At 37.9% G+C, this 15564-nt stretch overlaps 3 protein-coding genes across 8 annotated transcripts in view; 1 reads left to right on the top strand and 2 right to left on the bottom strand.

Annotated features, from left to right (window-relative positions):
- Positions 1-1653: 1653 nt before the first annotated feature.
- LOC105457919 lies at positions 1654-3771 on the top strand. Of its 5 annotated transcripts, XM_011702870.1 has the most exons (4): positions 1933-2043; positions 2171-2470; positions 2543-2821; positions 2888-3771. In XM_011702870.1, exons 1-4 carry the CDS (start codon positions 2026-2028, stop codon positions 3125-3127), a joined length of 837 nt encoding a protein of 278 aa, XP_011701172.1. In that variant the 5' UTR covers positions 1933-2025; the 3' UTR covers positions 3128-3771. The 5 variants fall into 5 exon arrangements, with proteins under 5 accessions (XP_011701171.1, XP_011701170.1, XP_011701168.1 ...); XM_011702869.1 differs by lacking the exon at positions 1933-2043 and adding an exon at positions 1654-1893 and having other exon boundaries at positions 2176-2470; positions 2543-3771; XM_011702868.1 differs by lacking the exon at positions 1933-2043 and adding an exon at positions 1655-1893 and having other exon boundaries at positions 2543-3771.
- On the bottom strand, positions 3589-10561 carry LOC105457921. 2 transcript variants are annotated; one of them, XM_011702871.1, is made up of 11 exons: positions 10174-10561; positions 9471-9748; positions 8946-9148; positions 7446-8011; positions 6979-7161; positions 6033-6655; positions 5854-5926; positions 5358-5502; positions 5021-5218; positions 4221-4436; positions 3589-4003 (listed from the first exon to the last, which is right to left on the bottom strand). In XM_011702871.1, the coding sequence occupies exons 1-11, from the start codon at positions 10309-10311 to the stop codon at positions 3975-3977; spliced, it is 2652 nt and encodes an 883-aa protein (XP_011701173.1). In that variant the 5' UTR covers positions 10312-10561; the 3' UTR covers positions 3589-3974. The 2 variants fall into 2 exon arrangements, with proteins under 2 accessions (XP_011701173.1, XP_011701174.1); XM_011702872.1 differs by having other exon boundaries at positions 8946-9130.
- A 391-nt stretch (positions 10562-10952) lies between these two features.
- The window catches only part of LOC105457918 (cadherin-related tumor suppressor), a 102684-nt gene continuing 98072 nt past the window's right edge, over positions 10953-15564 (bottom strand). Inside the window, exons 22-23 of the mRNA XM_011702864.1 lie at positions 14355-15342; positions 10953-14188 (exon numbers count right to left, since the gene is read on the bottom strand). Of these exons, the coding sequence (XP_011701166.1) occupies positions 13116-14188; positions 14355-15342 (2061 nt within the window). The 3' untranslated portion in view covers positions 10953-13115. The remainder of the gene's footprint in view (positions 14189-14354; positions 15343-15564) is intronic.

Here is a 15564-nt window from a genome sequence, read left to right as displayed (position 1 = left end):
TTATATTGATAAAATTATATCTAATATTGTTATATCTTAAAGGATTTATTTACTCTGACTGTTCGTATGCCGAAGAAGATGAGCGATGAGTTTGAGTATAAATTAAAAAATGTAACACGTTAAAAATGTATTTTTTTAATAAAAAGTAAAAGCTATTTAATTTTTTTTATCTAAAATGTTTACTAAATTTTGAAATGGATGCATAACTTCTAAAGATTTAGTCTGAAGTGATAAAATCAAATATTAAAAAAAAAATGTATTATTTACTGGAATCTGGCAAAGGCAGATATTGGCTTTCTAGAGAATACGAGCTGTCGAAAAGAAAAATTAATATTTTTTATATCATATGTCATAATGTCATCTCGGTTCAATACATTCTTAAAAATATAGTCTCTCATCGAACGCTCAGGACAGGTAAATCCTTTTAAAGAGATTACAATTCTCGAATCAAGCAACGTTGATACGTTGATGAGAATAATATCTCGAAATTTTTTTGTTGAGAAGAAACTTATTTTGTAATTGACAAAATATCAAAACGCCACTTGCTAAGTTGTACATACATTTTGTATAAAGAAAGTGATTAAAAAATATATTCCTTTATACTTAAGAAATGTTTTATAAAGATATTATCATAATATACATGATATCATATGCAATTTTTATTTATTATCATTCCTATTAGTTACATTACATGCAAATAAGTATTTTTCATTCTTTATGTTGTATACTTTATATATCTTCATATTATCCTATTATTCTTTAAATATATTATATCATTCTTTATATTAATTTATATAAACTTTTTAAATAAACGGCCATCTGTATCGAATTTGTAGAAATGATCATCGCGAGCGACTGATAATGAGGTATTAAATACTGTATATGTGTGTATGATAATAAAAAGAATAATGTATATATATATGAATATTTCCGTCGCAATCCGAATGTACAAGTAAGAACAGTTGGGCATTGTATTGTTCTTCATCTGTATTGTATTCATCTTCGTTTTTAAGCGGGTCTCTTAAAATATTTAAATAAATACATTTAGACGATTTTGTTCCTTTGTAGTCGAAAACAGAGCGAAATTCCGAGACGTTATTTACTCTCCGTTTCACATGTCTGAGAATATTTTAGCTTCATTAGTTCCTCGAATCCTCGCCATTTAAAGAAAGAAAAATAATATAGATATATGTTACTTTTTTCATTCGACTCTCTCATTGCAATTTCCCTACCTATTAGCACTGTAAAATACGTTGGGAGTGTAGTCAAGCAAAACAGTTGACGAAGCAGTTGATTTGCTCGACAAGCAAATATTGTGCTGTGTGGCTAAACACCCGTCTACACATCGTTTAATATCTATATGCTTTTGATATAATATGAAGTATAATTTTTGTTGCAACAAAAATTATAATTATGTACCAGAAATTATCGTCATTATTAGAAAATAATTCTAGTATATTGCCATTATCGACATACGGCTTTCTATCAATTTTTGATAATATTTATATTTCGTTTTGTAATTTTGAAGATATTTCCAATATGTAATTGAAAATTAATAAAATATAAATAATATGAGTTAGCATAAATTAATCAATAAAGAGCACTTATATTGGTACTTATTTAGAAAAGAAATAGAGGAGCAGGATTAATTATTTTACCAGCTTGAACGCGCTCATTAATTTCCGGAAAAGGCGCAAGCGCGTTTTTCCAGCTCCGCAAAGCTATTGAAAGCTATACGTTTTCTTAGGCCGGCCGCTTGATGGCAGCTCTTATGTTAAAAATGTCAAGTGCAGAAGTTGTGTCATGGTGATCATGACATTCGTGGTGCCTACGGTCTGTCTAATTATCCTCGATAACCTCGATTGACAGCGCATTCATTTCGGCGATCGACACGTAAACACATTTTTGTAATCTTCAACGGTAACAGTTCTTGTATACTCCACACTCGAGACACTCTTATTAAGCCGATTATCCCGTGAAATAATTGCTCATTGTCGCCGTAATACACTCTTGCTACTCTTGGTTATGTCATTATATATCCAAGTTAGTTACGTATGTCAGAATATAATTTTAGTTTTTTATGATTTGTAGATTCGTCTTCACGTTTTACACACGTTCGCTGATCCATGTTATGATCGGTTTCACCATTGACAAATCTTTTATATTTCAGCACAGCGGAATGAGTTCCAGCATCCTTACCGCAAGAGCAGAGGAATATTTTTATAGCATAAATCCTCTAGCACGAAGGATCGGCGAGGATATAACCGCAACGAAGGAAGCCTACGAAGGGCTATGGAACACCTTGAGCACAGCGGAGCGCAACCAAGCCATCAACGAGACCATAATTCAGCCCGAGGTAGCCTTGAAGTACACCCTGAAGAAGGTCGAGTTAACAAAGGAGTTACCTGAGTGGTTTCCAAAACTGCGCATACAAACTGGAATGAAATATGTCATAGACGAAACCGGTTCGGTGAGTATGGCGGTGTCATCAATACTTACGGGAAAAATTAGATAAACTGATCGCTTCTTCATCGCATTACAGACACTACGATGGCGGGATGAGCACTCCGCGCCATTTTCGTTTATGACTCAATCACAGATGAATCTCAGTCTGATGGACTCCAACGAAGATGCGAAGTCTAGGTCAATGAAAATCCACTTCGGAGAACTGCCGCATTTTTCTAGCCCTGCGAAAGCGCAAAGAAACAATTGTTCGCCAAATGACAGTTACAGCTCCGCACATCAAGTCAGTTGTTATCCATCGGATTGTTTCACCAGCGATTTGTTCGACAGCGATCAGTGCAGTGACTTACTGACAAATGTAATCGACAGCGAACACTCTGACAGTATATTTGCTAAACTCATCAATAAGACCTCTTTATTGAAGTTACAAGGTAACGTCGAGGACGATCTGGAGAGTTTGGTGAGAGATTCTGATACAGACAAGAGTCAATCGAATACTACCTTAGTGGTGACGTCGCGAACGAAATCGAGCGACATAAACGAATCGACCGCTCTATTAGAGACACCCAGTTCCTACAGTAGCTTTCAGTCATCCCAACTGAATCAAGAAGAGGAAGAGAGGAGTATACCAAAGACTGGATTTGAGTTTCTTGATAATTGGTAAATTTATTCCGAAAGAAATTTTTCCGATTTAATTTTTTTTTAATGCTCTTCTATTAAACATAAAAGATTTCCATAATATCCTAAGAACGTACGTTGCATATGCTTAGCAGATGTTTGAATATATTTAATTATTCTATTGCTGTATGTTGTATAAAAATATGCATGCGCGTGTTTTATATAAAAGTATATGCGTGAAAAGTGACAGATTATTTTTGCAGTGTAGAGTCTTTGATAGGATTTTTTATGCTCATATTTTACAATGCCTTGTCTTATTTCTACTGGATACCATTTACAATTTACATGACCGCTCAAAGAGTTAAATAATGAAGACTGAAGAAGAATAATTTCTCTCTCCAAAGATATGTTCCCAAAGATTTTAATTTTACTTAGATAGACTGTATGATATAATATATCCTTTGAATAACGTAACCAATATTGAATAATGTAACCAATTTAGATTTGTTATCTTTTTATAGCATTATATTTTACAGTATAAAAAAAATATATAATACGTGCTTACGAACGGATAGATATGCTTAATGCATGTCGCAAGTCTGGTCACTATTTACAAGCAATAATTTATCTCTTGAAGATTTATATAAATTGTCTTGTCGATTGTATGCCAATATACGTATATCACATGAATGCGTTATAACTTATTTCTCATACATATATATATACTTATATATGCCTATAATATTAATTATGTTACACGATTAATATTAATTATGTTACACAAATCACGATTAGCTTTTACGATTTCTGAAGAATTTCTCGGGTTCAATTCAACGTCGTCTTCACGAAAAAGCCTCGATAGTTTTTCAATTTTTTTCACGAAATTCGTTGAATTAAGTAGTCCAGAATTCGGACAACCAAACTGAAAACGTCAGATAAAAAAGTATTTTTATTTCTTTTTATTAACGTAAACACCGTACAAAAGAGAAAATAAATTCTTTTTATGAGGGCTTAATGATTTCAAACTTAAAACGATATGAATTATACATATATTCACTTTACATATTGAATAAAAAAAACCCCCAAAAATTATATGAATTATATATATTCGCTATATTACGTAATTAATGCTGTTATACCTTCAGTACTAGGCGATTGTATGATCGTTATATTTTCGTCACCGCTGCCGTTCTGGGCGATTTCAGAGGTCCGATAATAGTCGAGCACATTCTTTCTTGTTTGGGAGAACGAGCAGATACTTCGTAGTTCCGTCGTTTTCATTATTTGTTTGGCATCTGATTTACGCTCGAAGGGTGACATCAGTATCAGACGCTTCGACGATGCTCGAACTGAGACTTTAAAAATCAATACGGCTGTGATTTTGAAATCATTTTCTGATTATAAGGTCACGTTGATATATTCGGTGGTATTATAAAAGCCAGAATTCATCGCAGCGTATTATATGGTAATATTGTAAAGAATAATGACGTTAATAAATATTTACTTTCTGCCGTGGCGGCTATGATTGGGAGGCTGCAGCATTCACAACATTAAATGGCAAAGTAACATTGCGAATAGTATAAGATACAGCTTGTAGATACCAATTTTTGAATACTCATCATTCTCAATATATTTTAATATAATATATTTTTATTTAATATTTTATTGAAAGGAATTTGAATTGCGATTAAAAAGGAATGTTTAGACACACCATGCTTAAAAAACGTCTTTAAAATGTTTTCTTAAAGGACGCATGTCCCGATTTTGGATATGTGTTATCTGGGCAAGTTCTAGTGCGGTTAAAAAAACAGATCTAAGGTTTTATCTAATATAATACGATTTTATTATATATACATTAAAGCCTTCTTGTGTGCCTCGGCTATACTTTATTTCTAATACTCTTCCGCAATGTTTCTTTGCTGACAAATAATAAACTCACCACTCGTATCAATTTTATCTCCTGATGCACCCTTACATATGTTTTTCGATTTCTTCGACGATCCGTCAGTCAATGCAGATAAACTTCTCGAAGCGATTGCTGTTTGATGATTGCTGTCATTAAGTGACGATCCATGACAGACATTCGGCAAGGATTTACCCTTCGGCTTCAACAGAGTAATTGGCGGAAAACAAGAACCTGGCAGATCGTTATTTAAAATAAAAATTTTTATCGAAGAGGTAGTAAATACACACATACATACATACACGCGCGCGCACACACACAGATGTATGCTATCTCCAACATTATATAGCAATTTTAGAAACGTCATATTTACCCTTCCTTCCAGCATGTCTTTTCACGGGACTGCAATGTCCATATTCCGAACATCTTTGTCCATCGGTACAATCCTGATCCATCGAGCGGTTTTCGTCTCCTGTGTTGCTATTTCTGTACTGTTCCATCGCTTGACGTTCCAATTCCTGCAATATCGTAATGTAAATTAGCATAATAATATTCCATGTGAAAAATATGAGTGAGTAAAAACGAATCGAGAAAAACGCATTTGTAAAGCTAAATATCCTATTTTTGGCGTTCAGAACTGATTGAAAAATTAATCCTTTTTGCAATTTCATTCTGCAAAATGTCGTTTGATAATTATTGGAACGAAAAAAATTGCAATAATTTAGTTTATAGGTGTTAAATCCCTAATGTTGAGAAGTTCAGAACTATTATATATCATATATTTTTGCTAATTTCTTTCGAACTTTTTCCTTTCATTTATTTTTTGCAGGAATATCTAGCGAGATTAATATTCAAGTTTGAATTGTTGCCTGATATTTGAGCGCTAATGATTCCTCCGAATTCCTGTATTGTTCCATAGCTTGTTGCTCGAGTTCATCGTACCTGAAACATTTAAATTGCAAATGAGAATTTAATTCGAAAAATATGACTGTCCCATCAAATCGATTAAAGTCTTAAAAAGTTTTAAATCGGCAAAATGTCACTGTACCTCTTCTCGAAGACGTTATCCAGGATCGCCTCGTTCGAGGCATTCGCCAGGACGTCCCTATAGAGCGGCCGCTTTGTCCTCTTGTCCTTCTCCTCAGTGTCCGTAGGCCTATATCTTGAGCTCTCGTTTCCGAAGAATCTGTCCTTCGACCCACATCTTGAGCTCTCGTTCTCAAAGATTCTACCCTTCAACTGGAACGAAGTTTCAGACATTCTTTGCTGGCATTGAGGCTGCGATTCGGCGGCCGTTCTCCAGCCGGTATCGGCTTCTCTGCAATATTCGTATTTCTCCTCGAAGCTGCGCAACTCGGACACGAGCGCGTTCACGGTCACCTCCTTCGTTTTCTTCGCACAGTGATCTTTGTCGAACCACTGTACCTGCACATTGTGACTGGATGTTTTCAGGCTCTGTCTGGACTCCAGGAGGAAAGGCTGCTGAACAGTGGGCTTCGTGTAGCCGCGTCGCGTCTTGATGCTGTTCTTCGTCAGTAGTATGAGATTGTTGAAGTCGACCCCTTGACTCTTCCGCTTCAGCATCGGCTCCTGGTACAGTTCCACTGGTCGCTGGTACACGGGTATGGGTGTTGTACTCGGCTGGGTATAAGGCAAAAACTTCTCGTACATCTGCGAAGTTACGATCCAAATGCATTTCACTTTTTCTACGCGTAGCTTTGTGGAAATTTTTAATAAATAACGCGCGCGCGCATGAATATAACATTATCAATCGCAATTTAGGATAATTTATGATAATTGTGATGTAAAGTTGTAATAAGTTCCTTTTTCTTTCTCTTTCTTTTCAAATATATAAATGGTAGTTATATTTTAGAACAATTAATAAATTCAAAAAATTTTTGTGTTATTATAATGTATATACAATTACATACATAAATTCTTTTAATATTAAAATATTTTACATACAAAAATCTTTTTATATAAAAAAAAAATACCTGCAAAGGACGATGGGCAATCGCAGCATCGTGAATCGGTTGCAGCGGCGTGCAGATTGACAGTGGTGACGAGGAAGACGCTGTCAATTGTAATTGCACCGGTGGTGCCATTCTCTGAATCCATTCTTGAGGCGAACGAAACATATTCGTCTCTGTCGCTGGTAATATGGACATTTTGGTATTCTGCATCGCAAAAAAATTGCATAGTTAAAAGGTTTTATATTTTAATAATTAGTTGTGAAAATCATTTTTGCTACATGGTAGCGATAAAAAAAAGTACGATCACGTCAAAGTTTTTTCTAACTACAACGAAAAGCTTATTATGATATTCACGAACATTTCGCATATTTGTTTTACAATCTTATGTTGCATTTTGTACGAGCTATTGATCAATTTTTAACTAATCTCTTTTAGAAACGTCTAGCACGACCTACAAAGTTCACTTCTGCAAACTGTTGTACGTTTACCGGAAAAACAGTCGCCGCTGTCTCCTGTTGCGACCGGTTATAATCGTTCTGATAATTTCTGTCGTTCAACGACGGAAAGTAACGTAACTGACAAGCCTTGCGCTCTTTGCCGTTGTTCAAGCTGTAGGCTATCGGGGGTAAGTTCGATTTCGGGAAGAATTCCGGCACCTCGGCGCTCAGAACCGGTGGTAGCGACAGCGGCGGGGGTGGTAGCGGTGAAGGTGACAACAGCGGTTTCCGCTGGTACTCCGCTCTTAGGATCAAGGGTTGATACTGCAACGCGCAGTAGAACTGATGATGTTGAGCGACAGGGTGTGTCTGCCGCGCGACATGCGATTGCTGGCTTTGCTGATGGCATCTCTGCTGCTGCTGCTGCTGCTGCTGCTGCAACTGCTGCAGTTGCTGTTGCTGTTTCTGCTGCTGTTGCTGTTGCTGCTGCTGCTGAAATTTCTCGGGGTTCCATATGTCGCGCACAGTGTCGCTCTCGATGCGGAACTGTAGCTGCATTTCTGCAGCGGTCTCGACAATGTATCGGCGATGACGGGCAAACATTTTGATTGCTTTTCCTGATAGCACATAATATGTATAGTAAAGAGTAAAAAAAGCATGAGATGATAGCCGTTATGTCTTTAAACTCAGATGCTAGTTTTGAGATGCTGAATATTTGCATTATTCTGTATATCTTAGTCTCTTAATAAGAATCTTGTCAAATCATGTTTCTAATATTTTGAAATTAAAGACTGATTTTAATCCTTTTGTTGTAAAAGATGTTTAATCTAAATAAGAATAGATTTTCAAATCACTTTTAATAATTAATTAGGGAGGATTATTGCTCTTAGAGAAATTTAATATTTAAAGTAAGTATTTAATTTACGTACTAAATTTCTGTAAGGGTGCTAATTATAATTATTACAGTTATGGATTCAAATATTTTAGAATGTTTATTACACTAACATATAATATATAATTATATAAACAAATCTCTAAATAAAAATATTCTGTGAAACGATTGTAATAACTATAGCTTTATTTTTCAGTGCAATGCTTTATTTTTACAAGCATCTAAGTTTTTGTGAGCGTCGTTTGTAAAGAAATTAAAGTAGTGTTTGCTTACTATACATCTTTGTATAATAAAGCAGATGCTTACAAAACATTCAATTCCTTGTGCTATTTTTTTCTATTTAACATGTTATTCTGTTTTTAATGGTTACAATTAAAATAACTATAATTTATTAACATAATCTGCTCTGTTATGATTAAATACATAGTATCAAGATAATATGTAAATGACTAATAAATAAATAAAAATTATGTAATTAATAAAATGATTTATAGTTTAACATAAATAAGAGTATAGTTTAATAAAAATAAATAATGACCAAAACATAAATTATAAAAGGGGAAATCATTATTTCGTCTATTTTTGTATGAATTATTATTATTACGGATTTACAGCATAATTAATTTATATTCTCGTTAACGTGTAAAATTACTGCTTACCGCCCTCGTCCGATTTATAAGCCGAAGGTAATTCATCGCGCAATCCAATTTTTCTACTCCCTTTTGGACTGGTTTTTTGACGTCGCTTTTTCGAGCTCTCATTCCAGTCTGATTGGAAGTTCGAGCAAGCGACGGCTTCATTATCCCTCCTCGCGGCATTACACTTTAGTATTTGTATTGCTGAGCTTTGCAAATTGAACGTACTAATTAACAAGATATTAAAATCCAGTTGCGAGTCAATATACTTATAGGTACATTAAAATTTTTTATGTCTGCGATAAAAACGTTGCTGAGATGAAAATTAAACATCAATTGATTTTAATTAATTGCAATCTGTTATAATAATTATGATATTATAGTTTTAATCGCTAATTAAGGATTATTAACTGATTTATATCACCCCTAATTAAATATTATTGTGTAGAAGCGTCATAATTCGCGATAATTTCTTTATCACGAAAATTTTTTAGAGGAAAGAACTTCGCGGAACGTAAAAATAACACGGAAGTGCCGAAGCGAACTAACGGTTCCCGATGCAATCGCGTGCAGCTCGGCGAGATTAACCGGGCGAAGTGTTCTTGAACTTCAGGAAGCATCCACGGTTCCACAGCCTCCGTAGCCGAACGGAAGTGGCGAGGCACGCTACCCGACGATTTACCGTCGTCTGGCCTGTACATTCTCTCATGCTGCTCGTCGTACTCGTAATTACCGTATTTCGCCAAGCGCGATTCGGAGATGACGTCTCGAACGAGTCTTGGACGATAATCACCATATTCCTCGTACTTCGCGGTTACTTCGCAACTCTGGCATTAAACGCGCGCGATAAGTTATCATTATGTCAAAATAAATTTTCTTTCCTCTCATCGCGAAAAGTCTGTAATGTTATGGTGCGCGCGATAGCATTTTTTTTTTGTACTTTTAACAATTCACAAACGTATTTTTTTGCTAGCTTCGATAAATGAAAATATGGGAACATGTGTGTGATCTCGATCCAACACAATTTTCATTATCTTTCCAAGAGAAAACGATATATGAAACTCCTGTTGTCTTTAGAAATACTGTTTCAACGACAGAAATATATAAGATCCTTTTTTCTCTTACGCATAAAATGTCCTCAGACAATGATAAACGACGATGATATTGATAAGAAAGATGTTTGTATGTGAGGATACATATATGAAATGCGATATTTTGATGTGGTTATCTATGGGGTAAGTATCTGTCTCACTTGAATCCAGAGGGAATGATTTAACTTTCGGAAAGGATCCTCCGGATCGAAGGTCCAGGTCTTGTCGGCGATCAAACTGACGTTTGCGTAAGCGCTATTCAAAAGCTCGTCGTCGTATGACGGAAGTGGAGATATCATTATCTGTACATTATAACCGATTGATATCGGATTCCGGTAGCCCGATGTGCCGCGAAATCGGCGAATCTTTTGCGTTCGAAAACACAAACTTTCTCGTGTCTCTCGTTTACGAAACGACCGAAAGTACGGTCTCAAATTAACAAGTAATAATAGATGCTAATACGTATATAAATAAAAAATAATTAGTAAGTAATTTGACGCAGATGAAATCGATCAGTTTTGACAGTTTTGACAAAAAAAAAAAAAGTATCGGAACTTATGCAAAAGATGAAGATCGAAGCCGGCGCGATCGCGATTTATCGATGTTGTAACAGATGAGCTTTTTTCAAACACCTCCGCAGATCGATGCAAGATCTTGTAATTTGCTTATCGCACTAAATTTCAATTAAATTTATTTAAAAAATGATTTGAATTTATTTAAGCTTCTCTTTTGATTTTCTCTATTTGCGAATAATTATTAATATTTAAACGTAAAAATCATGCGATACAAAAAAACAGAAAATAATAAAATTTCGTGTAATATACGATTTTCGTACACGCTACATATTTCGCTACAGATTTTCACAATGAAATATCAAAAAATCCTGCTCCAATTTTACATAAAAATTTAAAGCAGGGGAAAGGGAAATAAATACAGCAACTTTTACAAATCTGTCATCTATTTTACGATCGATAATAGAATTAGCAGGCACTCCCTTTTGGCACTCGCACATGCATTCGCACAATTTGTACAATTCACACGCGCGGTTTTATTTACAAGATGAAATCGGACCAAGGACAGATCTCATAATTTACAAAGTAAACGCGCAAGGCGATCGTCGAGAAGGCCGCTTCTCTCACGATCGCGAAACGTCGTTTGGAGAAAGAGAGAGAGAGAGGAGAAAATCAGTCTGGTAGTCTGCGAACAGCAGACCACTCTCAGGAAAGCTACGATTAGACGCCGTTATTGTTCATCTAACGAACACGAATTGAGCACGAATTTGACACGCCCGCGAATCACGTTAGCGTCCGCATGGCATTCCACTACGGCGCGATAATCCCGTTCGTCAGCGGCGTTCCGTTATTCTCGCAGTACAAGAATTGCGAAGTAGCTGTTACTTGTAATGTGGGAAGACGAACTCTCTCCCTTCTCTTGTCGGGCATTCTTCTAATCGAAACGCCGTGTTTTTCGGTCGAATGGCTGAATGCCACAGATGCTACGGTGCACTTCGTACATAGAAAACGAAGAAAATATATCAAAACAATCGCTGTTTAAAATATTCTAGAATCAGATAATAATAACCGATGTAATTTCCGGATAAATTTAATCTGGACTTATAAGACAATAGATTTTATGATTTTTTAAAAATAATAATGATTCTCTATTATCATAAAACAAAAAAGATATAAGGACTAGTTTCGTATGTTGCAGCATCAAGATCCAAAGTCAATAGGAAAACAGCGTTTCTACTTATTGAAATTGCAATTCCAGTAAGTATAGTATAATAAAAGTTATCAGTAATTATTTATTAATATTTTTATCTTTTACCATACCTTTATTTTTAAGTTACTATTAAAAAGCCAATTTTCAAGACGTATAAAAGATAAAAATCTAATTCGCGTATAAATATATACTATAAATATCGTACTATAAATTAATTTATAAAACATGCTGCAGCTACATATCCCGGAAATCTCTTTAATTTGCAATTTCAATAAATAGTCCTTTAAGTTTTTGTAGTAAAATATTAAAAATCATTAATGATTAAAATATTAATCATCAATGATTAAAATATTAAAAATCATGAAATATGTGCCTACATGCCACTTAGCCATTCAAGCAATAATTACGATATGTGCGACTGCATCGAGTGTGTCATCTGGCACGACAGCTTAGAATATATGTATACAAAAGTCGCTAGTTAACAATTATAATCGGACTGCCTCGATGCCCAGTCGCACATCTCTCCGTCTCACCGGCGGCGGATAAATCGCCGTAATTAAAAATGGCATTCAACGGTTCTCGCGTATTCCGTATTTATAGCGTGCGATCGCCCGAAATGCGCGAGACGTGCAAATTTATCGTCAAAATTTAACGCTACTAAAATTAATATTATTCATAATATTAACATTGATTATCTAAAATTAATTAAGATGATCTAAAATCTTAATATCAATATTATAAATAATATTAACTTCACATGCATATATGACTCTTTGAATTGAAATACATGATATGATATTATATCATAAGAAGATTTTTCCAGTTAGATCGATCGGTTAATCGAAGGATATTGCACGTTTCGCGCGAGCGAATCATTTTGATTTAGACACGTGTCATTTAGTATTTACAAAAAAAATATCGCGAGATAAAGAGTATGATATAGAAAATAACGAATCTCTCCCGTGCACGGGAGAAATACAGACGAGTCTCTCCTCGAGGGACGTTCCTCTCTACGTTTTATGGCAAGATGATCACGCGTTCGACGCGGCATGCACCTCGCTGCAACCCCTAAACGTTGCAACGACTTTTCACAACACTCTTCGCCGGCACTTTTCTCAAACGTGTCCCCGTATGACTCAAAACCACGTTCGATCATTCAAGCCCGCGAGACCGGATGTCGGCTATTTATACTATCGATTTACAAACGTTCGACTAATCAAACCAAACGAGCAGCAAAAACAATTTGATAACATTCCCAAGTATAGATCTCGCGCGTTTCCTCAAGGCGAGTCTCTGTTTCCCCGAAATAAATTCTCACGGTCACTACATAAAACTACTATTGTTCACTAAATTGTCCCGGCATCACATCCGAGGATCCGTTTCAAACGTATTCCTCGGACGGCTTGGGGATATTCGCCGGTAATCGGGGTACCCGACTGGTGCTGTCGGGCAGCTCGGCGATGTCGATGAACACGCCGACGAGGCTCTCGAAGTTGGGCCCCCAGTTGAGCAGGTAGTCCCAGCTGAGAGCGTCCTCGGCGGCGGTGGTGGTAGTGGTGGTGGGTGAGCCGTTAGTGGCGTGGCTGCCGTAGAGGAGGCCGCCCATATGGGTCGACAGATCGTCGTCCGAGGCGACGAGGGTGCTGAGGGAGCCACGAAATGAGCTGTCGAAGCCGTCGTAGTTGCCGACGTTCGGCGGTAGTGGCGGCTTCGTTGACTGCGACGACTCGACGTTGCTCCTCCCCTGCGGGCTGCTCCTCTCGTCGTCCTGTTTGGCGAACAGATTGTCGGATCGCTTATCGCCCACCAGTGACCCGTTGTCGTACTCGATCTCCGAGCACGTAAAGCTATCGTTGCCGCTCTCGTCGGTGGTCGACGAGTTCCGCCGTTCAAGCCTCTCCACGGGGGGCGTGTGACGCCGGTGGTGATGGAGAGGCCCGTGCGCGGGCGGACCCCTGGCCTCGCTGGAGGAGCTCACGGCGTCCAGAGTGGAGACCAGGCTGGACGTTCTCGGGCGAGAATTGAGTCGCTCGATCTCCTCCGCCGTGAGGCCCATCGGGCCCGATGACACGTTGTTCACCGAGTTTTCATTGTTGGACTGCGGAGCCTTTCTACTGGCGGTTGAGCCTGACAGCTGACTCATGATGGGCGAGTTCAGACTCCTCTCGCTATTGGAATTCAGCGCGTCCTTGCCGACACCACCGGATGAGGACGTGGTGGCCAGTAACGCACTCTGCAGCGGTTTCCCGCTGATGTCGTGCAACGTGAGAATCCGCGGTTGTTGCGCAGACAACTCGCTACTGGGAGATAATCTCGCCAGAGGGGTGCTTTGGAGCAACTTGGGCGCCGGTCCGGGTGGTTGGTTCACGTTGGGCGGTGGCATAGCTCGTGGTGGAAAGGGTCCCGTATGACGATGTTGTTGTCCCGTATGCTTGTGATGATTACCATAATTACCTGTGCGAGAAATTAATTTCTATTTAAGTCAATTAAATTATTTTAAATATAAATATATATATTTTTCTAATAATATAAAGCATACTTTAAACTTAAAAATATGTTCTTGTTTTACACTAAACTTATAAATTTTTTCTCACTAATAAAAAATTTAGTCTTTTCTCACCTATAGGAGGCGGAGTGGCTTTGTACTTTCTCATGCCGTCGCGATAACCCTTGTAATGATACACGATGTCGATGTCGCTGGGGGCGATGGAACTGGCGTTCTCCAGATCGTAATGTTCCGGAATGTCGGGTTCCGGGTTATGCTCGTGCGGATGGAGAGAGATCTGCGTGGGCGGTGGTAACGGTGGGTGCTCGTCGCGGATGGGAGGCGACTTGGTAACTTCCCGCTCGATAATATCCGGTCGTTGCGGTCGGTGCTCGGTGGTGGAGTTGATCTCGCGCTCCTTGTACTTCTTCGAGATCAACTCAGGACCCATGTGACCGACGCCGCGCAGATCCGACGTGTCGGAGATGTACGTGTTCTCATGACGGGACATGAGATTGTCGTTTCCGGGGCCGACCAGAGAATTGCCGGTCATGATGGCGTTGGTATTCTTGTTGACAACCGACGGCGCCGACTTCTCCTTATTCTGCCGGCGCAGTCGGAACACTATGAAGCTCACCAGAATGGCAATTAACAGGATGACGAAGAAGACGATGACCAGGGTGATACCAATGCTGAGAGGGTCCGCGGCCGCCGCCGCACTGATGCCGATCGGTCCTCTGCATCCGGTGCTCACTTTGCCATGATAAAGCACATTTTTGAAGATGGAACCGGAACCGTTGAACGGTTGCACCTCGTTGTTGATGGTAAAGTTAGCCAGACAACCTTCGAAGCTCCTAGAGCCAGCGCTGTGAGCGTAATAGAGGTCCTGGCTGACTCCGCCAATCGACAAGACGGTCAAGTACGGATCGAGGAAATCGTGAACTCCCGCCGAATCCAACTCGTCACCTGTTAGAATACCATCGACCAATAGTCTTATTCCTCGTGCGTAGGCATGGAGAGTCAGATTATGCCAACGTCCGTCGGCGAGACTGCCATCGATACTGATCGACATGTTCACCGGTGATCCGAGCAGGGACATGTAAATCAACTGGCCGCTGCGAAGCTGAAAGCACAGGATAATCGCATTAATTAGATCACCAAATGGAACTCATTTATTCATCTACTTTATTCATTATTTATTTTACTCGTTCTTTATATTATTTATCTAAAAGTTAACAACTGACGAAAAAGGATATTTCTCAGAATGCATTCAATTTATGATTAGTTTAAATTGTTTAAAAAATGATTAATACTTTTACTAATTCTTAATAGTACATACAGTTAA

This window comes from Wasmannia auropunctata, unplaced genomic scaffold, assembly GCF_000956235.1.
Source record: "Wasmannia auropunctata unplaced genomic scaffold, wasmannia.A_1.0 LD334880.1, whole genome shotgun sequence".
Taxonomy (NCBI): domain Eukaryota; kingdom Metazoa; phylum Arthropoda; class Insecta; order Hymenoptera; family Formicidae; genus Wasmannia; species Wasmannia auropunctata.
The sequence above is the reverse complement of the archived record's forward strand: the minus strand, read 5'-3'. Positions and strand labels throughout refer to the sequence as shown.

Coding starts and splice junctions, on each gene's coding strand:
- LOC105457919 (XM_011702865.1), top strand. Junction 2,471..2,542: donor TCATAGACGAAACCGGTTCG/GTGAGTATGGCG, acceptor ATCGCATTACAG/ACACTACGATGGCGGGATGA.
- LOC105457921 (XM_011702871.1), bottom strand. CDS start 10,311: ATGATATCTCCACTTCCGTCATACGACGACGAGCTTTTGAATAGCGCT. Junction 9,149..9,470: donor ACGCGATTGCATCGGGAACC/GTTAGTTCGCTT, acceptor CTTGTTAATTAG/TACGTTCAATTTGCAAAGCT. Junction 5,219..5,357: donor AAGACATGCTGGAAGGAAGG/GTAAATATGACG, acceptor ACGATCTGCCAG/GTTCTTGTTTTCCGCCAATT.